Below are 25372 nucleotides of genomic sequence, written 5' to 3' on the forward strand. Positions count from 1 at the left end.
GTACTAGGAAATAAAGTGCAGAAATGTAAATGACCATAAAGTAAACAACAAGAACTAAGAATAAAATAAACATTCGGATCAAGAGAGGTTACATTCTCAGAATCAACAATTCTCATCTCCACTTCAATCATACAATCATTGATCTCTAGGAAAATTATAAGTGATTGAATTCCAATCCCTTGAAAATTCAATCTCTCTTAACTTGAGCAATTGCTAATTCTTTGATCTAATTGTTCATGAGAAGAGATGAAGAGTGGTCTTGGTGCCGGATTTTAAATACCCACAAACTAACCGGCAATGCACCGGTTCCACTACAACATTTTTAGGTTGAGGCAACATTTAAAAAGTGTTGCTTAAAGGCTGACAAAAGGTTGCTTTTGATCTATGGCAACACTTTTAGACCTAAGGCAACGTTTTTTGGTGGCGTTGCATAAGCAGCCGTTGCCTTAGATCAAGGCATCACTTTTTTGTTTCAAAAGCAACGCTTTTGAGAACAACACTTGGTAAGTGTTGCCTTTGGTTGAAAAACAACAACACTTTAAAGGTGTGTTTGAGACAACACTTTTGCAGTGTTGTCTTTTCTCTCGTATTTTGATCACTACTAAAAAGTGTTGCCTATTTGCAATAAAATGCAACTCTTTTACGTGTTGCTTATAAGTTGGAATTTGCAATCCTTTGAAGTGTTGCCTATTAGTTTTGAATATGCAACCCTTTAAAGTATTTCCTTTTCTTTTGGATATGCAACCTATACAAGTGTTGCCTTTTCTTTTGGATATGCAACCTATACAAGTGTTGCTTTTTCTTTTGGATATGCAACCATACAAGTGTTGTCTAATATTCAAAATATGCAACTAATAAAAGGGTTGTCTTTTTGATAAAAATAAAAATTATTTTTGTAATAAAAATACAAAAAAATAAAATTTACAATAAAATTTTTTGTTCATACATGTGTTATTATTTTAATTAATAAATAAATTTGTGCACAATAGAAAAAAATTATAAAAGAGACAAAATAACTAATAATAAAATTCTAATTAAAATAGATATTAAAAAGTTCAATTAGTATTTCAAACATATGTTCATCAATAATTCTCAACAAAATAATAAAATTCTTGTCTAACAATAATTGTCATAACAAAATAGTAATTAATATTTATAAAAAAGATGTCAATCTACTTGCATATTTCATATCCATGCTTTACTTTGTTGGAATAATCTGATAGTGTGTGGATTCAAAATCAGTGCCAAATGAAAGCTTTTCGGTAACATCAGAGTAATGGTATGATGAACTCAAAATCCTCTTGCCTCCACTAAGTCCAATAACTGCTGTAGTAGCTATTGTTATACTCCCCTAATAACTATGTGCGAGTAACATCAAACTTCCAAATTAAGTCAACAATTCTTAACCTGTGTCAGCTGAAAATACAGGTGTCAGAAAACTCAAAAATTGTTCTAAGTTCTAACCATTATCCATAAAATAGCAAAACAACACTAATAGAATAAAATCAAAGGAACAAAATAATTTAGGATCCATATACTTTAATTTTTTAGTGTAGAATCCATTGAAATAACTTATAAAGTTACAGCATATAAAAGCGGAAGTTCCCAAATGAAAAACAAACACATAAATGAATTGGGGTTTAGTTAAAGTTGCATTTAAAAAAAAATTGAAACATAAAAGGTGCAATAACAGAAAATGATGCATGGTATGTGTTTGATGAAGTACCTGAGTAAATTGAGAAAGAGAAATGCAATTCAGAGAATGATGATTGCTCCAAAAAGGTATTAGCTTAGTAGTTCTTATTTAGAATCATAGAATTAGAAGGAACAAGCTCACAGGAAGAGACTTCACTCACATAACTGTTGGTGTGGAAGGAAATAACGTTGCTACTATATTAGATTTTTCTCTTTTTTTAATGATTATTCTTTTATTATCACTATCATATAAAATTAATTAATTTATGTTTGAGAGAAAGCAACAGAGAAATAAATGACTGAAATATAAATTTGAAGGGAAAAAAATAAAAAGATAAAGATATGAAACAACTCCCTTGACAATTTCTGCCATTCCTGCGAATGAAATAGCAGTTACTAGAGTCTGTTGCAGTGACAACATGCATCACTCCCCAACATATCCACATTATTTCAGCAATGAGGAAAAAATTTTCTTCCTTACAGTAGCACAACGCTACAAAAATAAGTAATTAAAAAGGAAAAAGAAAAAATATGATTCATTAAAAATAGCAAGAATGTATTGCAGAAGCCACCATGAAGTAAGATGGTAGAAGACAGAGAAAGCAAAGGCCAAAAATGTTGATAGTCCATTCCCAATAAATGATAAATCAGAAAAATTACTGCAAATTTTTTGGTTATACCTGGTCATCATTTTGGATCACGAGTTGATGAGGAAGGACGATCGTTGCCATTTGGACATTGCTTATTATTTATATCATGTGTTGATTCCTTGGCTCGTAATAAAGACAGTGCTTCATCAATCTTTGTACCAAGAGAACTCTGTTGCAAGAGAAGCTTCACAAGATCTTCCAATCTTTGGACTCTGTCTTTTGTCTCATGAAGTTCAGTTTTCATTGAACTTATAGTATCTGCATGTTGTTGCTTACTTTTAGCAATTTCCCGTTCTTTCTACAGAGATGTTTTTGTGATTGTCCTCCCATAACATCGAACTCTTCCTGGTTGTTCTTTGCCAAATACTGCAGGAGATGCTTTCTCGGGAGTATCTCCAACTTCTTGGTGGCTCTTAAGTTTATCCTATTAAAAGAAAACATAACGATTTTAGCTTGTTCCACTCACTGATTCTCATGCTTCTTTCCAAACACAGCCTAAAAGTAAAGGTGTTATATCATAGCTATTTCCTCGGTTCAAGAAGAAGCATAGCAAGAATATGATGATGAGTTCCCCAAATAAAACTGAATCTGAGGAAGTTTTTCAAGTTCTTAAGAACATGTGAATAGTTTCAATTGAGACACTCAAGAGGGAGTTAATGGAAGCAAATGAGAGTAGGGATGCAGCATTAATGGAAGTTTCTGAGATGAGAACTTCATTGGGGGAACTTTTCTTGTCGACTAGTAGGAATGTAGCATTATTCTTCAAGCTTTCTTTGTGGCAGCAAAATGCATATGGTTGCTGCATTTGTTGGCATTTTCTTTCAACCCTCCATTGGGAATCTTAAGGGTAGAAGAGAATAGGAGCTTTGATCCTCAATACATGGAAGATATGGTTAATGATAGGCAGAGATCACAGGATCCAAATAGGGTTAAGATCATGGTGAATCCAGGATTTTATGTTAAGGATATGATCTTAAGTTTTATACAGGACAATCTGACTTAAAATGATACTGTAAATTAAGGCAGTTCTACTTCAGATCAATTTGTAAATTAAGGTAGTTCTACTTTAACTTATTATGACTTATAATAACAGCTTGTGTTCCTGAATCAATTTCTTTTCCTTTTTGTCCAGTTCGAGTTGCAACAAACACATCAATCTGTGATGGGTCTTCTTTGTTCTCATTCATTTCACGCTACAAGTAAGGGGAAAGAGTATTAATATGGCAAAAAATAATATTTATCTAGTTTTAAGATGGTCATTATACAACAAGAAAAAACTTATAAAAAATCAAAATTATTACCATTTCATTATGCACTCTTGCAAAACTTATAGGTCCCATTCGATGTTGATGTTGTTGCTTTTTACGATTTTCAGAATTTAAACGAGATAGAGCCTATACACAAAAAAATTAAAGGGAGTTATATGTAATAAACCAAAAGCATAAAAAATACAAAGAAACAAAATTATTTATTCTACAACTCACCTTAACAGAAGGAATACTCCAATATGCAATTAACTTTCGAAATTGAACTTCTGGAATATCCAAAGGGCGATTTTTCAGCACATCTTCAATGTTGTTATATATCTTAAAATGCTTTCCCTTGATTCTTGTTTTGTAACCTTTCCAAACTTCTCGAACACCAGTCATCACCCACTATTTCCCCTCTTTTGGAAGAATGAACTTTGACTACGAAAAAGTACAAAACAAAAATTGTAAATGACAATTCAAGAACACTAAAAACAAAGACAACTGCAGCATAAAACAGTAGCTATATATTTTCACAAAACTACAGCTAAGCCATACGAAATTGAAAATTTTTAGATCATAAAAAATAGATGAGAAATAAAACACTTACGTTAATATATTTTCATACGCGCTTTTTGACTTTGAGAGGCACAGCTTTCCAACTAGTGTACATCAATATTATGAAATAACTATTCCTTCTCATTGTTCCAATAAAGTAAGTTAAATCCTTCACTCTTCTTGGAGTTGGTCTCACTGCTTGTCCTTTATAAAAAGTCACCTCTTCTCTTTCTTCCTAACTTCTTGCATGGATTTTAGCACACCTTGTTTTCCTTCGTGTCCTTCTAGTCTTTGGAGTATCTATAAATATGTGCAATTTAACCATTTAAATGAATTATATAGCTATACATGCTAATGAAAAAGTAAAATGATAATTATGTATAAAGTACAGCACCTTTAACATTGTTAGTTTCCATAAGGTGATTGTCATCACCAAGAAGAACTGCATCTTCATATTCACCAACATAGTCCTCATCATCCGAGAAATCATCATCAACATCATCTCCAACTTCATTAGCATTTGCTCCATTATGTTCCTCCTCTCCTTCCACATGAATCCCATTTGTCTCCAAAAATGTATCAAGTGTCATGGCTTGACAACTTGATTTTGTATTTATCTTCCTAAGATTTTGTTGCTTTTCTTAAATAGATCTTTTTTTTTCAGCACTTGGTTCAAAATCGTCATCTTCTCTTTCCAAATGAATCCCATGTGTCTCCAAAAATTTATCCATACCCATGGTTGGACGCTTTTTAAGATTTTCTGGTTCTTCTTCACTAGCTCCAATTTTCTGGTTCGGCGTACTTTTCATTCTTTTGGAAATTGGGACTTCTTTTTGAGTGCTTTGCTTAGAAGGCATAGGAGTCACTCTCTTTTGTCGATGACCACCAGCCATTGTAACAGTCCAGACTACCCGCTAGCACGATATTGTCCGCTTTGGCACACAAGGCCTCACGGTTTTGTCTTTGACGATAGGGATACTAGCCGAAGCTCCCCACACTCACTCGTCAAAACGCGTCATGCTAGGGAGAGGTATCCACACCCTTATAAGGCATGCTTCGTTCCCATCTCCAACCGATGTGGGAGAGGTATCCACACCCTTATAAGGCATGCTTCGTTCCCCTCTCCAACCGATGTGGGCCTTACAATCCACCCCCTAAGGGAGCCCAGCGCCCTCGCTGACACATCGATCTGGGTTCTGGCTCTGATACCATCTGTAACAGTCCAGACCACCCGCTAGCACGATATTGTCCGCTTTGGCACACAAGGCCTCACGGTTTTGTCTTTGACGATAGGAATGCTAGCCGAAGCTCCCCACACTCACTCGTCAAAACGCGTCATGCTAGCGAGAGGTATCCACACCCTTATAAGGCATGCTTCATTCCCCTCTCCAACCGATGTGGGAGAGGTATCCACACCCTTATAAGGCATGCTTCGTTCCCCTCTCCAACCGATGTGGGCCTTACAGCCATCATGGGAGAGATAAAATGCTGCTTCTTATGAATTTCTGCTGTATTTTTCTGCATGAATTGTTTGTTGCTTTGATACTATTTTACTAGTCTTCTCCGCTTTGGAGTAGTTCTTATTTCCATTGTATTTCTGAAATAAAACAAAATAAACCTATTCTATTAGAACATTAAAAATAAAAAGGAAATAAAATTAATCAGTTATGCTATAGCTGTTGTATGTCAATAAAAAAAGAAGACTACTATTTAATAGAAATAAACAAGAAGGCATGCCATAAGACACATATATAAAAAAGTGATACATCTTTCATTCCACTTCCCTACTGTTTAATGCAATTAAAAAGTTAAAGTATATACATCTTTCATTCCACTTCCCTACTATTTAGTGTAATGAAGGAAAAAAGTATAAATCATTCAATGTCGTCTTCGGAATTATCTTCTGATTCTGTGTTATATTCTTGTGAAAGAAGAACTCCTTTTGAAGTATCTATAACAAATTCGTGCAAGTCACCCCTAATCAAATCAATTTCACCATTATCATTGGGTATAGAAGGACCCATTGACTGGTCAGATGGCTCTTTTTCATAAATAGCTTGGGGATCAACATCAGCTTTGTCACATATGTTAAATAAATCCCTCGGAATTGACTTCATAACATAATGTTTATTTTGATCAAATGGATCTTGCACATAGAAGCATTGGTGTACTTGACATGCCAACACAAAAGGCTCTTCTTGATAGCATTTTCTGTTGAATTGAACATATGAAGAGCCATAGCCATCCTCTTGAGTCTCATACCAGTCACATCTAAACAATACAACCTTAAAATTGCCAAAGTAGTCTAATTCAATTATATTATTTATTCTTCCATAGTAGGAAACTTTTGCACGAATTGGATTTAGATCCTTTGCACTTGCAAAGCTCGTAGTCAACGCAACTAAAGTTACACCACTATTTTGCGTCTTGCGTCTTGCCTCACGTTGCCTAGTAAGAAATCTATATCCATTGATAAAATACCCCGAATATCTTTTTGCAATCTTGTTGGGCCCTCTAGAAAGCTCCTTAATCCAATCTGGAACATTCTGACGCATGGCATGTGCTTTAAACCATGAGGAAAAGGTCATACTATGGTTCTTAGCTTTCACCCAACTTGTTCCTTGTTGATCAGCCTCATGCTCTGTAAATCCAAAATTAGGATTTTCGTAAGTAAAACCTAGAGATAATACCATGATTCATAACTAAAAAAATTAAAAGAAATGGATAGTTCAATAAATGGACAGTTACCTAACGTAGTGTTCAATTTTTCCATAGTTCAATAATATATAGCTATGGGCTTGGTTTCGAGACTCGTCGTCAAGAGAAAAAAGCTCACCCTTCTTTACTCCCAATGGACAGCCTTTCTTAGGAAACAAAATTGGAAATGAATGTGGAATTTCTGCTTCAAAGTCATTAGCATCATTATTCCAAGGTATTCTATTCAATTTTGTTTGAACACCATCATGTAAATAACGTGAGTAAAAAGTCAAACACTCATCAACCAAGTAGGCCTCCGCAATAGATCCTTCAGGATGACTTCTATTTCGAACATATGACTTCAAAGTACACAAGTATCTTTCGGAAGGATACATCCACCGAAATTGAACTGGGCCACCTAGTCTCACTTCATTAGCCAAATGAATAGGCAAATGCATCATTATGTCAAAAAATAAAGGAGGAAAAATCCTCTCCAGTTGGCATAGTATTATCACAAACTCTGCTTCTAATTGATTTATCTCTTCTAATGTGATAACCTTTTGACATAACTGACGAAAAAAAGAGCCAAGCCAAATTAAAGGGATTGCAACCGAATCTGGAAATATACTTTTAATGGGAATTTGCAGTAAATAACGCAGCATAAAATGGGCATCATGAGTCTTGTAACCAGATACTTTTCTTTTTGAAAGGTTCACGCATCGAGAAATATTTGAGGTAGCACCATCGGGTAGCTTTTCTTTCTTCAAGACATCACAAAAGATTGATTTCTCAGCTTTAGCCATGGAGAAACATGCTTTTGCAAACTTCACTTTTCTATGACCTCTTATTTCTTTTGGATGAAGATTCTTACGAATTCCTATTTCTTGCAAGTCATATCGAGCATTTAGGTGGTCTTTTGTCTTGCCAGATATATCCAAGAGAGTTCCAAGAATACTGTCAACTATATTTTTTTCTATATGCATTACATCAAGATTGTGTCTTGATGTGTTATACTTCCAGTAAGGTAAATAAAAAAAGATTGACCTTTTCCTCCACGGGCCTTCAATCACCTTTTTTTTGTCTTCCCAAAGGAATTCTCCATAGAATCTAAGTGACTTAAAACTTCCATGCCATCTAGCAACGGTGGAGCTTTCCGATGTTCTTGTTTTCCATTAAATGACCTCTTATTAGTTCTCCATGGATGTTCCTCGGGCAAAAAAACACGATAACCCATATAACACATCTTCCGACTATGTGTAAGATAACTAGAACAAGTCCCATAGTTACAAGAAGGCCAAGCTAGTTTCCCCTTTGTACTCTACCTGGATAACATTGCATATGCAGGGAAATCACTAATTGTCCATAAGAAAGCTGCACGCATTTGAAAAGTTTTATTTCTTGCAGCATCATATGTTTCTACCCCAAGTTTCCATAACTCCTTCAATTCCTCAATCAATGGTTGCAGGTACACGTCAATATCATAAAGTATTCTTGTTTCATACACATCCATGGTGGCAAGTTATAAGTCATTAAAATAATCGGCCATGTGCTATGAGATATACTCATGGTTCGAAACGGATTGAATCCATCGCTCGCCAAACCAAGTCTCAAGTTACAAGGTTCCTTGGCGAATTCTGAATGTCGGTTATCAAAATCTTTCCATGATTGACCATCGGCAGGATGCTTTAGCTTTCCGTCCTTTTTACGCTCTTCCTGATGCCAACTCATATTCTTAGCGGTCTTTGAGCACATGAATAGCCTTTGAAGCCTGGGAATTAAGGGAAAGTGCCGTAATGTCTTAATAGGAATGTTGTGAGCTTTCTTTGAAGATATGTCACCTTCAACTACCACAAGCTCAATCCAACGAGAAGTTCCACATTCATGGCAACATGTTTCATTCTCGAGCTCTTTCCAATATAGCATGTAGTCATTTGGGCATGCATCGATCTTTTTATAATCAAGACCTAAATCCCTCACCATAGCCTTGGCTTTGTTAAAAGAAGAAGGGAGATTCAAGTTAGGAATAGCCTCTTTCAACAACTCCAGGAAGGAAGTGAACGAGGCATTGTTCCATCCATGTAGACACTTTAACAAGTATAGTCGGATGGTGAAAGATAACGTAGAAAATCCTTTGCAACCAGGATATAGTTCCTTGCTAGCCTCGTCAACCAAATTATAGACCTTCTTTGCATCTTCGTTCATACCTTCTTTTTCTCCCTCAACATCTGCCACATTCCTAAACCTTTCGTCTAGCAAGCCTTCAATGTCATTGCATGAATAAATCTCATCGGTATCACCAGTATCGACATCCATACCAATTACACTTTTCCCATGATTAACCCATCGTGTATAGCCCTTGACAAATCCAAAGCATATTAAATCGCTATAAATAGACTCTCTTTGAGCCCAAAAGAAGTTGCAACATTTTTCACAAGGACATAGAATTTCCTCTCCTTGAGGATTTCCAACGGAGTAAGCATAGTCCAAGAATCTATTGACACCGTCTCTAAACTCTTGGCTGTCTTGGTAAACTCATCCAGTTCTTGGATGAGTCCTGGAAAAACCTAATTGTTCATAATGATATTACTATTAAACTAAAAACGATTATCGTCTTAAACATCAGATAAAAATGATTTTCATTTATCAAAATGGAATCTGAAACTTGCTATATATGCACAATTACTTAATATAAAATATATAAAAAAGTGCAAAAGAATAACATAAACATATATCAATTAGTATAATAAAGAGTAAAAATATACAACATACTTTAAGTGTCGATTAAGCTCTTTATTTATAATATTTGAAAGTTAAATTTGAGGAATTCGAATACATATAGAATTCTCCTTAGTTTGAATATAATTTATAATCCACATTGAACCGTAATAATTTTAAAATGGGGTCTCTTCATTCTTATTAAAATATAAAAATGAGACCAAAATTAAAAAAAAAGCTAACCAAATACAAACTAATCATAATTCTTTTATTATTCTAAAAGAATTATTAATAGTTACTTTTGAGAAGATATATTTTAAAATAAAAATGGTTTTATATTTTAATTTTTTAATTAAACAATCAGTATTTTGTTACATAAAAAAGTGCAAAAGAATAACATAAACATATAAAAGCAAATAAGTATAAGATAGAAATATCTTACGAGGTCATGCCGCAACAATTTGCACTTAGTGTTTAGCTGGATGCAGTAGCTTCATACTTAGCCCTGTCAGTCTTGTACATGTGCGCAATTTCAGGGACAAGAGGATCATCAGGGTTGCGATCGGTCAAAAATGAGCAAATTGACAAAAGAACCTGAAATAGAATAAGACTAAAAACTTTATGTCTTCCAACATTTAAAACAGGATCAGCATAAATGAGGTGTTTTCATTCACATAGGATTCAATTTAGAAAATTTAAAAAAGAACAGATTCACTTCTTATTAAGTATCTGTAGACCACATAGTGAATTATCAAGTTGGAATTAAAACTATAACTCAAGTCAGGATTAATGGATGTCTATTTTAAGTGCAGTATTACTTAATGAAAATTGTCTCCAAGTATGACCAGTACTAACATCTAGATGCATTAAGGAGATCAAATAAAAAATAAGATGAAATGACAAAACATGTCTAAAGACTACACATAGGAACTATAATGTTTATTATTAAAGCCTACGCATATTTATAGAAAACACTTTGTATAACATACTTAAAAAAAATAAAAGGATTAAAAAGAAAGAAAGAAAGAGAAGCAATGAAGAAAGAAAGAAAAGCACAGCGTTGAGTTTTAATGCAAACCTCTCTCTCTAGAGAGCATTATGAAGGAGAGGCCAGAGGAGATGAGAAAGAGTATGAGTGAAAATGAATTGTGACTTGCATGGAATCAATCTGATTCTGCAATTAGTGCAGCTTTTATATACACAAGAGGGTGCAGGTTTTATATAAACAAAAGCACTATTAATACTACTGCCATTTTATTCTTTGTAGCTGTCCATCTTTTGATATATTGCTGCCAGTTATTCTAAATCTTAAAAATAAATTCTAAATTCTAAATCTTGAAATTTTTAAAAATGATGGTTAAAAAATAATTTTAATAATAAAACAATTAAGTGATATTAACTAATTAGAAATTAATTTTCTATACATTTTCTTGAAATTTACATCTGTCTATTAAACTATTACAATATATTATATAGTAGCTTTCTTGCTCTAATGGATTTGTGCTCCAAAATTTAATTTTCTTAGTCTATTTCGATAATTTAACAAGTTAATTTCATGTATGACCAAAAAACCAACAACAGGACACAATACAGTATAGGAAAAAAGAAAAACAAGAAAAAAGCAAAGTAGCAAATGCAGTAACAGACACTGCCCAAAATAGACTTACACCGTTACTGGTTTGGGGGTTCCACTTCCTGATTCCCATGCTCAAAGGGGGAATCGATAATCATCAAAGTGTAAAAACCATGTGTAGCTTATGTTCCCCAATTCGCTCCAACCCCTTCCATACACCAACTCATCATAATAATTATACTAATCACTTCAACAGCTGCTTCTACCATTACCCATCTCTCAAACCATTTCCTCCCCATTATAATAATAAAACAACAGGTATTTTGTAAATACAAGAAAAAATTAACTGTTTAATAATAAGAAGTTAAAATAGGATGCCAAGTATTGAAAACTTTCCTTATATATGTTTAGATATGTAGAAGAAGAGGAAGAAGGAAAAAGAAAATAAAAGTAACCGTGTTACTAATGATACACGAAACTTTAGCACACTTTACAACCCCACGATGAACTGAACGAGAATTAAGAAAGGAACTTCTCTTTTGGTAATTTTAATTAATTACTTATTATTTGTTTACTCTATTGGCCTATTTCTACTTAACAGCGACAAACCTGGAACGCTCAAGAGAATAATAATAATAATAAGGGTAAAGTATATTTTTTGTCCCTGAAGTTTAGCAAAAATTTCAAAAATACCCTTAAGTTTTATTTTGTTTCAATTTTGTCCTAAAAGTTTTCGATTTGCATCAAATATACCCTTAACGGCTAAATTTTCAAAAAAATTAAGACCAATCTAACAATAATGCATAAAAACTATGCTTGATTTGCTTGTATTGAGGGTTGTTTTTATGAAATTGTTGTTGAATTGGTCTTAAATTTTTTAAAAAATTAGTCGTTTGGGGTATATTTGATGCAAATCGAAAACTTTTAGGACAAAATTGAAACAAAATAAAACTTAGGGGTATTTTTGAAACTTTTGTCAAACTTCAGGGACAAAAAATATACTTTACCCTAATAATAATAATAATAATATAAACCAAGAAATAAAGATACAATCTTCTCATTTTATTTTCTGTTAGTTATAATAGAACCTTGTTTTTTGCAGTGGACTGAGGAATGAATGCAGAGTAAAAGTAGAAATGAGACGATCTGATAAAAGCTGAAACTTATAACAACCAGCTATATATTAGTTTCGCATACAATACTTCCCCTGTTTCCCAATTGCTAATCTCAAAATATCAGCACTACTTCCCCTGTTTCCCAATTTCTACAGAGTACATAGAATGAAAATAAGCTAAAATTCAAAATCATAATAAAAGAACCAAAATAAAATGGTACTGCACAAAGCTATGTATGTAAAAACAAGTTTAAGTTTAACTAGAAGATTTAAAATACACATGCAGTTCCATTAAATGCACACAGTAACAGTAGAGTTGCCTCAACACTAATGCACACAGCAACAAGTTTCATATAACCAAAAATTAGGATTCAAAACACAAAAAGAAAAAAGAAAAATAGAGGTAAAATCATGAGTACCTGCAGAACAATGATCAGCGTTGATGAACCCTAGCAGAAGAGCGCTGGCAAATTAGAAGAGATCATAGATGAACGGCAAGCAAAACCTAAAGACTTTATAGATCTGGTTACAAAATGCACAAATATACACAAATATGAACGGCAAGCTCGAAACAGCAACATTATTACCAAAAACCCTATAATAGCAACGTCAACGTTATTAAAATTAGGATTCAAAATGAAAAAGAAAAAGGAATAGGCAGAATCATAGGTACCCGGTGATGAACAAGCGAGCAGAAATGATGGAAGCTCGAACTGCTACCGAAGACGATCGAAGGTCAAACACGAACAAAGTGGATTGAATCTCGAATGCGAGCAGAGAAGATTGAATCTTGAACTGCAAGCAGAGAGTATCAAAGCTCAAACGCGTATCAAGACTTCCATTGCCATCCTCGAAGAGAAGAAGACGAAGATGAAGATGATTTAGCAGCAAGTCAATGTCTGAGGAAGATAAAGATGAGGATGAATTAGCAAAGAAGAACACACGTCAATGTCTCCTCTATTGTCATCATCAAAGAGAGGAAGATAAAGATGATTTTGTGCTTGTAATTTAAAAAATTAGGGTTGGGTTTTTGTTTTAGACTTTCTATCAGTAAAAGGAGAAGATGATGAATTGAAGGCCCATGGAAGTAAAGGGTTTTGTTTTTCTTTTTTTTTTTAGTTAAAGTGGGAAAAAAATTTTGTTAAAATATTTAGAGAGAAGATTATAATTTTAAGAAAAGATATTAATTTATTTTAGACAACATTTATAAGTTGATGTTTATTAAAAATTTTAAAGCAACTTTTATTATTTTAAGTTTTATTGGATGGACTGATGTAGACAACAAACATTTAATTACATTAAATATACATTTAAATGAAATATGCATTAAATATTCTAAACTAAATATTAAATAATATATGGAAATAATATATATATTAAGATATAAGGGTATATAGAATAATATAAATAGAACTAAAAAAAAGAGTGATTTTATTAAATTAAGAATGCCCTAGATCGTTAAGCTCACGGGTGAAAGGTGAAAAGTTTACAGGCTTTGGGTGAATATCATTAAGTGGAGGAGGAGAGCGGGTCAGAGGGCTCCATCCCCCCTTTTTATGACGAAAGACCTAGGTGGATGGTCTAAACTCTGCTTTCCATTTGCTAACAGTGAGATAATGTCCAAAAATTCTAAAGGAAAGGGCTTCTTTTGTTTTGTAGTTGAACCAGTTGTATCCTCGCCGTACTTGGCCTCCTAACTACTTTATAATAAGTAATAAGGAAAGGCCAATCCCCTATCCAATTTCGGGGGACGAGGAACTGCTATTCTTTTTCAATTCGAATGCAGCGGACAGTCAGGAGGTACACTAGCTGGCAGGATTGCTTTTGAATCAAAAGACGTTAAACAACAACAACAAGCACTTATAAAATGTAATATATGAATACAATAAATGCTGTCTATTTAATTTATTAAAGCAACATTTTTGTTATGATTTTTAATTAACTAAAAAAGAACATTTATAACATGTTGATTTAAAAGAGTTGCAATAGTCTTATTTTTTTTGCAACAAATATTAAGAGTTGCTTTTTATTATTTTAGACAACACTTTTTAGGTATTGTTTAGAATATATGTTGCCATAGATCAAAATTGTTATAGTGTTGATAAACTACTATTTTAGGGTTTATCTTATGCTTAATTGAGTGGTTTTTATCAACTCTTTACCCACTTATTCATACTATTTGCATGGTTTTACATTTGCCTTCCTAATTATGTGCTTTGATTGAAAATATGCTTCTTTGGCCTTAAGTTCCCTATGTTTAAATCCTCTCTTATTACCATTAGATGCCTTGATATGTGTGTTAAGTGTTTTCAGAGATTATAGGGCAGGAATGGCTTGGAGGATGGAAAGGAAGCATGCAAAAGTGGAAGGAATACAAGAAGTTGAAGAAGTTGTTAAACTGTCCAGCCTGACCTCTCTGCACTCAAACGATCATAACTTGAGCTACAGTTGCGTTGGAAAGCTAACGTCCGGGGTTTCGATTTGATATATAATTTGCTATAGCTGCCCCGAAGTTAGGCGACGAGAACGCGTGAATGACGCGCCCGCGTCGCATCTGCGAACTTCAATCCGCGCGGACCCGTGGACGACGCCTCCGCGTCACTTTCCCGCGATCTGAACATAACAAAAATTGCAGGGGGTGATTTCTGGGCTGTTTTTGACTCAGTTTTTAGCCCAGAACACATATTAGAGGCTATAAAGTGGGGGAATGCATCCATTCATAATCAAGCTTTCATATTCACATTTTTTAGTTTTAGATGTAATTTTTAGAGAGAGAGGTTCTCTCTTCTCTCTAAGGATTTAGATTAGGATTTTATACGTTTTCAGGATTATCTCTTTTTACCAGGTTCAATATTCTTTTTTATTATTTTGTCAATTTTATTTATGAATTCTTCTATGTTACAGATTACTCTTTTGAATTAATGTTATTTGAGGTATTTCAGTATATTATTGCTCTCTTTTATTTATGTTATTGTTATTCTCAATCTGAAGACATTTTTATTCCAGTAGATTTATTTTTCTCTTTTGGTCTTGGTTAAGAAATCAGTAACTCAGGAATTATCAAACTCAACATGATTGATAATCGTTATCTTTGCTAATTGAATTGAACTTCAATAATCCCAATCTTTCCTTAGGGATTAACTAGGATTTGAGGATCTAATTAATTAGTCACTTGACCTTCCCTTGCTCTAGCAAAGGTTAACTAAGTGGAATTAAGATTCAATTTTTATCATCATTGATAAGGATAACTAAGATAGGACTTCTAATTTCTCATACCTTGCCAAAAGTGTGTTTTACAGTCATTTATTTATTTTACAGTCTTTTATTTATTTTAATTGCAATTTAAATTACTTGCTCCCTACCTTCAAAACACCAATTTACAATCTTCATAACTAATAATAAGAACATACCTCCCTGCAATTCCTTGAGAAGACGACCCGAGGTTTAAATACTCGATTATCAATTTTAAAGGGGTTTGTTACTTGTGACAACCAAAACGTTTGTAAGAAAGGTTGATTGCTTGGTTTATTAACTATACTTGCAACGAGAGTTTACTATAACCTCTAAACCATCAATTTACAAGTTCTTTCAAAATGGCACCGTTGCCGGGGAATTGCAAACGTGTGCCTTATTATTGGTTATTGTAAATATTTGCTTTTTGCTTGTTATTTGTTTTTATTTTTTGCTTTTTCATAAATTAAGAGGTTATTTGTTCTTCGTGTTCATCTTGACCTTCAAGTTGTTCTTAGTTGTTTTCTTCGTTTTGATCTAAAAATTATAAGTTTGGTATCATTTTGTTGTTTTTCTCTTTCCTCATTTAATTCAAAAAAAATATCTTTTCTCTTTATTTTATTGAATTTTCGAAATTTCCATAAAAAAAAATTCAGATTTTGATTTTAAAATTTTTATCTTATCTTATCTTAGTTTTAAATTTCAAAATTCAAATCTTGTTCAAAAATCATATCTTTTTCAAAATCTTATCTTATCTTATTTCAAAATCAAATTTCAAATTTCAATATTTGAATTCCAAAATTCAAAAATCCAAATTTAAAATTTTAAAAATAAAACCTTTTCAAAATTTAAATATTTTTCAAATTTTTATCTTATATTGTTGACTTTTTCAAAATTCAAATTTCAAAATTTAAAAATTCAAATCTAAAAAATTTTCAAATTTCAAATTTCAAAATTCAAAATTCAAATTTCAAATTTCAAAATTCAAAATTTAATTTTCAAATTCAAAATTTAAATTTCAATAACCTTTTAATTTAAATTGTTTTATTTTCGTTTTTAAATTTTTATTAACTAACTATGAGTTCTCACCCCTCTCGCTTTGAGTTTGGTTCCAATGTTGTTGCAAGGAATGGAAATTATGACAGGAACATGCATCAAGGTCAAAACAATCAGAGATGGAAGGAGCCACGAGGATCTGATCAACCCTTTCGGCAACAACACCTTCCACAGTACCACAGACAAAGACCATTCCCCGATGCATACCAAGACAATAGTTATGGTGGACCCTTCCGTGACAACCAACATCCACCAAATTACTATAGTCAAGAGCCATTCCAGGGGGCATACCAAGATGATAGATATGATGGACCCCCATCATATGCCTATGAACCTCCTCAACACAACTTTGAACCACCATACTCACAAGCCCCCTACAACTAAATACCACCATATGACCCTAACCCTTATCCACCATACCAACCACCTTATGAGCCATATGAACCATACATAGAACCACCCCAATTCCAACCCAATTACTCCCAAGAATCACCACCTCCATATGCACCAGATCCATATCCATCAATCCAAGAGCCTTATGGTTGTACTTATGATACCCAAGCGGAACAAGAATCAACGGATCATCACAAGGAAACAGTGGATCAATTTCTTGCAACCCTTCACCAATTGAATCAAGCAATAAATCAATTAGCTTCTCGACGTTCGGACACTCAAGGAACCCCCATGGCTTCATATGTACAATCTAATGAAGAACGTAGCATGAAGGAGACATTAGAAACTCCAGTGGACAATACGGAGCATGACTTTGTACTGGAACAAGTGGAGGAAGCTGTAATTATTGAAAAGAAAGAAGTGGTTGCAGACTTAGGAGATGCTGAACCTCCATGGGAAAGTCAGGTTATAGAACCTCCTTCCAAGGCGATTGAAATTGATGCTGAGAAGGGTGTACAACCTCCAAGGCATATCATGATTAAGGACTTGGAAGAGGTCGATCAAGCAATGGAGATTAAAGAAGAAGAAGCACAGCCTCCCATGTCCTCGGTAAGCAATGAAGAAGAGATTGAATTGGAAGAAAGCTACCAAGATGAAGAGGTTGAAATTGAAGAAGCTTGCAAAGAGGTGGAAGTTGTCAATGAGCACAAGGGAGTGGAGCTTGGAATCACCTTGTCAAAGTTATTGGAGACCCCTCCCCCTAAGTTGCCATCATCCTTCACAACATTCAAGTGGGTAAAATTCATATCCCTTAGCTTTCTAATTCCACTTGAATATGGGCTACTGGAGACGGATGGTCAACTTAGAGCTCTTTGTGACATTAAGAGTAAGAGAAAGATGGTCAGTGGTAAGAATTGTCATGCAAGGTTCATTATGGTTGGAAGCTTTAAGTTTAAACGCAAAGGTTGGTGCAGAGCTCAATTGAATGGGTCTAGGAAGCTGTATGGATGCTTCAATGAGAATTCTAAAGCTGAACCACCCGGATGAAACAATATTGCTCAACAAGAAGACGGGTGCAAAAGCAAGATTTGGGACCCCGGAATTCAGTCTAGAAATCAACACTCTTGGGGCCTTGTCACTTGCTTTAACTTACTTGAAAGCTTTCTGCGCCTAGTTTGGGATCCCGGAGGCTGTTAGCATTCCAAACATTGGTGGAGATTTCTGGATGAATTCAAGCACAAGCCACCATAACAGGAAGCTCACCAAATGTCCAACTTAAGGACTTTAACTAAAAGTGCTAGGTGGGAGACAACCCACCACGGTATGATCGTTCCTTTTCAATTTTAATTTTAATTTTATTTTGTTTTGTTTGTTTTAGAGTTTTATTTTATTTTATTTCATTGAACCTAGAATTTCTCATAACATCCATATCATTTTGCATCCTGCATAAAAAAAAAAAAAAAGAAGAGAAGCACGCACGCGACGCGGCAGCGTCGCTAACGCGTCCGCGTCATGTGGAAAAAATGCCTCCCACGCGACCACGTCACACACGCGGCTGCATGACCTGGAAATCGACGTAAGAAAGGGTGCACGACTGAAAGTTGTGCGAGAGTGGTGCTGGACTGGTGCTGATCGCACACGCCTTACCACGCGGTCGCATGGCTCACGCGTCCGCGTCATATTCCCATGATGGCCACTCACGCGATCGCGTCGACCACGCGACCGCGTCGACCACGCGACCGCGTCACCCTGGATTTTGGCAATACTAAGTTTTGAACAGAGAGTTGTGCGACCGCGAGGCTGCACTCGCGTCACTAGCACAAACCGAGTCACGCGATCGTATGGCCCACGCGTCCGCGTCACCCAACCTTATCCCGCACCATGCGACCGCATCACCCACGCGACCGCGTCGCCTGCGTCCCACAACTTATCTAGATTAGTGCCAACTATCTTATCTTTTCTTCTCTACTCCTAATTTCTTCTATCTTCTCTTCTTTCTCTCTCCTTTCTTACTTTCTTTTTACTTCATCTTTTTAACTTTTCATCCTTTTTCACTTACATTCTATTTTATTTAATTTATTTGCATATTTTCATTCATTGTATTTTTTTTCATTTTGTGCATATTTTTTTTCTTTTCTAAATTTGTTATTTTTATATTGGTGTTCAAAAAATTTAATTGGTTAATTATTTTCTTGTGAGTTATTATGAAATTGTTTGACAATTATATATTACTTTTTAAAAGGTTGCTTGCATGTTCAATTTAATACTTTCAATAGCTTATTTACCATGCTTGCTATGTGTTTGTGAAAAAGCCCGTATGGCATTGTGCACTATTTTTTTCGATTTCTTTCTATCTACTACTCTAAATGCTTTCTTTTCACAAAACCCTTTTTATATTTTATTACTTAAATATAATTGTTATTACAAATATGTTGTTAGTTTGAAAGACTTGGTAATCTAACTTGGACATTGAATGCTTGATCTATGCTACTTATGCCTTTGCCAGCATGCCAATAAACATCTTGCATTCAATTGTCATTACATGCACTTGCTATATTTCCATTGATGATTTTTCACATGTAGTCATGACCATGTGTTGACATCATTCATCTTTTATTGTGCATTGATTACCACCTTTTCTGCTCTCTTCCTTGCTCTAACCCTTAGCTTTAAAAGTTTCTTTCTTTTTCCCTTTTCAGGATGGCCACCAAGAAGGGTAAAGAGAAAGCTACTCCCAAACCACCGGCATGGAAAGGAACAAAAAGAGCCCCAGCTGAGGAACCACAACCCCCATCCACCTGTACATCTTAGCATGCACCGAGGATGGCAAAATCTTTAAGTGTGGGGAGGTCGATACCGACTTCCAGGGGTTAGTTACCTTCTTTTCAACACCAATACTCTTATTTTCTTTATTTATTTATTGTTGCATCTGCATATTTGATTGCATATTTGTTTGATTTTATGCATTTAGTTACTACTTAGTTGAAGTAATATTTTCTTTTTCAAGAAATTTTATAGTATTTCACTAATTTAAATCAAAATCTTTGTGTTAAATTTGTTTGAAGTTATATTTGGAACATGATTTTTGAGCTAAAGAACACACAACCTGTGAGATTTGAGCTTATTTATATGGTTACATTATTTAACCATAAGTATTTTATTCCTGTGTGTTTCCTTCTCTATGATTGTAATCTATATTTTGTTCCAATCTATATGTCCATTATTTAGTGTATTTAGATGCTTGCATACTTGCATATGATTGAGGCCATTGTTTGATTTTAGCTCACTTATCCCAAATAAGCCTACCCTTTAAATCACCCTTGTCAGCCACTTTGAGCCTTTTAATCCACATTTGTTCTGTATTTTACCACATCACTAGCCTTAAGCAGAAAAACAATTAAATATCCCAATTGAATCTTTGGTTAACTTAAGATAGGAATTGTGCAACAATTAAGTGTGGGGAAACTGTGGGAACTTGGGTTAATAAGGGAATGTATCATGTTTCTAATTTTGAATATTGGAAAATTTGGGTACCTACTCATGTAAAACAAAAAATTAAAAAAATTCTATATGCATTGATATGTTATTCTAGTTTTTATGTATCTCTAAAAAAAAGAGAAAAAGAAAAAGAGAAAAAATATATATAATATAAATAAATAAATAAGGGGACAAAATTACCCCAATGTTAAGTTAATAAAAGATCAATGCATATGTGATAAAATTAAAGAAAAATTGATACATGAGTATGTAATGCAAAAGTGAAGACTATGGGTAGCTAGGCATGATTCTAGAGTTATATAGAGTATATGTATGTTAGGTGAAAGCTTAGGTTAATTAAAGATTCAATTTATAAAGCTCACTCAGCCATATACATATACCCTTACCCTTACCTTAGCCCCATTACAACCTTGAAAAAAGACCTCATGATGTTTGCATTGGTATATAATATTGTTGATTGGTTAGGTGAAGGACAAATTTTAGAAAGCATGACTAGAGAAGAGTAGAGTGATTGACCCTAGACACTTGAGAGTTCGAGTGATATACACTACCAGTAAGGGTTCAGTGCTCAATTCTATGTTTCCTGCTTTCATGAGCTATCTTCTTACAAGTTTACTTGTCTTTTATTGTATAATTTGAATTAGTGAAATCTGATTTATGTTTGTCTTGGAGAACTTATTTATTTTTAAACCAAGTAGATAAAAACATTTTGCATGTAGTTGCATTCATATAGATAGGTTGCATTTCATATATTTTATCATTCTTCTTCATCTTTATAGCTTCTCTTGAACTTAGCATGAGGACATGCTAGTGTTTAAGTGTGGGGAGGTTGATAAACTACTATTTTACGGTTTATCTTGTGCTTAATTGAGTGGTTTTTATCAACTCTTTACCCACTTATTCATACTATTTGCATGGTTTTACATTTGCCTTCCTAATTATGTGCTTTGATTGAAAACATGCTTCTTTGGCCTTAAGTTCCCTATGTTTAAATCCTCTCTTATTACCATTAGATGCCTTGATATGTGTGTTAAGTGTTTTCAGAGATTATAGGGCAGGAATGGCTTCGAGGATGGAAAGGAAGCATGCAAAAGTGGAAGAAATACAAGAAGTTGAAGAAGTTGTTAAGTTGTCCAGCCTGACCTCTCTACACTCAAACGATCATAACGTGAGCTACAGAGGTCCAAATGATGCGGTTTCAGTTGCGTTGGAAAGCTAACGTCTGGGGCTTCGATTTGATATATAATTTGCTATAACTGCCCCGAAGTTAGGTGACGCGAACGCGTGAATGACGCGCCCGCGTCGCATCTGCGAACTTCAATCCGCGCGAACGCGTGGACGACGCCTCCGCGTCACTTTCCTGCGACCTGAACATAACAGAAATCGCAGGGGGCAATTTCCGGGCTATTTTTGACTCAGTTTTTAGCCCAGAACACACAGATTAGAGGCTATAAAGTGGGAAAATGCATCCATTCATAATCAAGCTTTCATATTCACAATTTTTAGTTTTAGATGTAGTTTTTAGAGAGAGGGGTTCTCTCCTCTCTCTTAGGATTTAGATTAGGATTTTATTCATTTTCAGGATTATCTCTTTTTACCAGGTTCAATATTCCTTTTTATTATTTTCTCAATTTTATTTATGAATTCTTCTATGTTACAGATTACTCTTTTGAATTAATGTTATTTGAGGTATTTCAGTATATTATTGCTCTCTTTTATTTATGTTATTGTTATTCCCAATCTGAAGACATTTTTATTCCAGTAGATTTATTTTTCTCTTTTGGTCTTGGTTAAGAAATCAGTAACTCAGGAGTTATCAAACTCAACATGATTGATAATCGTTATCTTTTTTATTAACTAGGATTTGAGGATCTAACTAATTAGTCACTTGACCTTCCCTTGCTCTAGCAAAGGTTAACTAAGTGGAATTAAGATTCAATTTTCATCATCATTGATAAGGATAACTAGGATAGGACTTCTAATTTCTCATACCTTGCCAAAAGTGTGTTTTACAATCATTTATTTATTTTACAGTCTTTTACTTATTTTAATTGCAATTTAAATTACTTGCTCCCTACCTTCAAAACCCCAATTTACAATCTTCATAACCAATAATAAGAACATACGTCCCTGCAATTCCTTGATAAGATGACCCGAGGTTTAAATACTCGGTTATCAATTTTAAAGGGGTTTGTTACTTGTGACAACCAAAACATATTTAAGAAAGGAATTTTGTTGGTTTAGAAGCTATACGTGCAACGAGGATTTATTCCGAATTTCTAGACCACGCAAAAGTTCTATCATCAAGTGTTCGTTCAAGTAATACCTCAGGCAAGTGAGGGTCGATCCCATGAGGACTGATGGATTGAGCAACAATAGTCGAATGATTGGTTCAATTAGGTAACAAAAAAGTTGGTTTTGAGGTTTTCAAAAGCATTAAACAATAAATCAAGAGTAAAGAAAGCAAACAATGCCTTTGATGTAGAAATTAATGAGAGAAACAGTTAAGGTATCGGAGATGTTTACTTTTCCGGATTAAGGTTTCCTACCAACTATTCTAATTATGCAAGATTCATTTCATGGCAAACTGTAATTAATTAAACCCTAATCCCTTAGTGATTTAGTCTCCTCTAACCTTCATTAACCCCCAATCCCTTGGTCACTTAATTCCGATTAGAGGACTAAGTTCAAATCTAGTTTATGGCCACAAAAATCCTAATTACCCAAAGCTAAATAGATTATATATCACGTATCCAGATTAGTTCAAGTAATTAGCAATTTAGGAAAAATTTACTTTCAAGATGTTGTTCATGTGAGAGACCTCTTAGTGTGTGGAATTGAACTCCGCACAACTTAACTGGCAAGTGCACCGGGTGATCCAAGTAATACCTCAGGTGAGTGAGGGTCGATCCCACGGAGATTGTCGGATTGAGCAAGCAATGGCTATCTTGTAAATCTTAGTCAGGCGATTAGAAAAGATGATTGTTTGTTAAGAAGCATAAACGAAATAATAAAAAACAAAATACTAGATTAGTGTAAAAGCAATGATGGATAATTAGTTAAGGCTTCAGAGATGCGTATTTTTTCCGGATTAACTTTTCTTACTGTCTACTTCAACAACGAATGATTCATTCAATGGCTGCCGTAATTGACTAACTCATGTAGCATCCTCATCAAGTTAGTCTCTTCTAAACCATAACAGTCCACCATATCCAAGCTACTCATGTAGCATCCTCATCAAGTTAACTCATGGCTTCCTACTAGAGTCGAAGGTGAAGACCTAAGCAATCCACTCCCCTTCGTGATCCTACTCAAAATGCCACAGACAAGGTTGGATCTTTCGGATCAGGGAATGATGCTTCTCATACTCTAGCCTTGACGCCACAGAAAACCCACAGTGAACGGGATTATATGTCATATATCCAAAGTCGCCCAGGCACGCTCTTGGAATCCGTAGTGCATTCTCTAGCTTGTGGTTGACTCACACGGAACCCATGTAGAATAAGGATGATTGTCACGAGTCATCCTCAATTCATGAGATGAAGAACGAAAATGCACAAGAGAATGGAATCACACGCATATTGAAATAGAACAGTAATATTAATAATCCATGAGAATCAACAGAGCTCCTAACCCTAACTTAGGAGGTTTAGTTGCTCATGCTTTTACAGAAAATAGTGTAATGTTCGAAAGAGGGAGGAAGGACCCTCATAAACATGGGTGATCTTCTCCTTAAATACTAATCTAATGACTAAGGATTACAGAAATAAGATAGACTAGGTTGATAGTGCGAAAATCCACTTCCTGGGCCCACTTGGTAAGTGTTTGGGCTGAGCTTGGGGTGACTCCACGAGTTGGTACTCCCTTTTGGGTGTTGGACACCCACTTTGCTTCCCATTTGGGAGTTGGACCTTCAATTCCAGAGATAAGTATAGACTATTATATATTGCTGGAAAGCCTGGATGTTAGCATTCCAATGCCATTGCGAGCGCGCCATTTGGACTTCTGTAGCTCCAGAAATGCTCCTTCGAGTGCATGGAGGTCAGAATCTGACAGCATCTGCAATCCTTTCTCTGTCTCTGAATCAGACTTTTCCAAGACTCCTCAATTTCAGTCAGAATTTACCTGAAATCATCATAAAATAACAACTCAAAGTAGAATCCAAAAATGTGAATTTTGCACTAAAACCTATGAAAACATAATAAAACTTAAGCAAAACATAACTAAAATGATATGAAAATGATGCCAACAAGCGTATAAAATATCTGCTCATCACCTCTCCCGAGGATCACATGAACGCATGTAGAATAAGGGTCATACTCCCATTCCATCCATATTCATAAAATGAAGAATGAAAGTAATCATTGAACCTGAATCAATATATTAATTAAAACAGAAAAGCAATAATCTTAATTTATAGGAATAAATAGAGCTCCTAACCTTAACCAAGGAGGTTTAATGGCTCATGACGTACAGAGAAAACAAGGATTTTGAAAAAGTGTGAAAGTGCGAAAGTGAGAAGATCCCCCAAAGGGTGAATCTTTTCCCTTTTACATCTAACCTAATTTGATTTGAAAATAAAATAAAATAATAAATCCTAAAACTAAAAAATATTGTTTGTAAATAAAAATTATAAAAATAAAAGATAGGATAACAAATAAAGGCTAAATCCACTTGCAGATGCTTCCTTGATGGGCTTCACTTCGGACTGCATGGCACTAAACGCTAGTTGGGCGTTTAGCGCCCAAAGAGGACAGAAGCGTTGCTGTGTTGTAAGGCTTGCTGACACTAAATGCCAGCTTGGCGTTTAACGCCTAAAGGGGTAACTCTAAATCTTCTCCTTTTTGCTCAAAACTCTGCCAAATTGCTCCGAATTTTACCTAAAATCATAGAAACACTAAAACAACTCAAAGTAGCATCCAAAGAGGATTTTTCCACTAAAATA

The 25372-nt window shown here is 34.5% G+C and overlaps 2 protein-coding genes across 2 annotated transcripts; both read right to left on the reverse strand.

The window, feature by feature from the left end:
* Window positions 1-2382: 2382 nt before the first annotated feature.
* LOC110265670 (uncharacterized) lies at window positions 2383-3994 on the reverse strand. The gene is made up of 5 exons (XM_088502681.1): window positions 3830-3994; window positions 3647-3739; window positions 3431-3538; window positions 2679-2769; window positions 2383-2603 (listed from the first exon to the last, which is right to left on the reverse strand). Exons 1-5 carry the CDS (start codon window positions 3992-3994, stop codon window positions 2383-2385), a joined length of 678 nt encoding a protein of 225 aa, XP_088358807.1.
* A 2030-nt stretch (window positions 3995-6024) lies between these two features.
* On the reverse strand, window positions 6025-7308 carry LOC110265673 (uncharacterized). Its single transcript, XM_088501636.1, has 2 exons — window positions 6899-7308; window positions 6025-6793 (listed from the first exon to the last, which is right to left on the reverse strand). Exons 1-2 carry the CDS (start codon window positions 7306-7308, stop codon window positions 6025-6027), a joined length of 1179 nt encoding a protein of 392 aa, XP_088357762.1.
* Between the last annotated feature and the right edge of the window lie 18064 nt (window positions 7309-25372).

The sequence above is a fragment of the Arachis ipaensis genome, chromosome B1 (assembly GCF_059453495.1).
Source record: "Arachis ipaensis isolate K30076 ecotype BB chromosome B1, ASM5945349v1, whole genome shotgun sequence".
In the NCBI taxonomy this organism is placed as follows: Eukaryota; Viridiplantae; Streptophyta; class Magnoliopsida; order Fabales; family Fabaceae; genus Arachis; species Arachis ipaensis.

Coding starts and splice junctions, on each gene's coding strand:
- LOC110265670 (XM_088502681.1), bottom strand. CDS start 3,994: ATGACTGGTGTTCGAGAAGTTTGGAAAGGTTACAAAACAAGAATCAAG. Junction 3,539..3,646: donor CAAGAGTGCATAATGAAATG/GTAATAATTTTG, acceptor CCTTACTTGTAG/CGTGAAATGAATGAGAACAA. Junction 2,604..2,678: donor ACAACCAGGAAGAGTTCGAT/GTTATGGGAGGA, acceptor AACAACATGCAG/ATACTATAAGTTCAATGAAA.
- LOC110265673 (XM_088501636.1), bottom strand. CDS start 7,308: ATGATGCATTTGCCTATTCATTTGGCTAATGAAGTGAGACTAGGTGGC. Junction 6,794..6,898: donor AAAATTGAACACTACGTTAG/GTAACTGTCCAT, acceptor TTTTGGATTTAC/AGAGCATGAGGCTGATCAAC.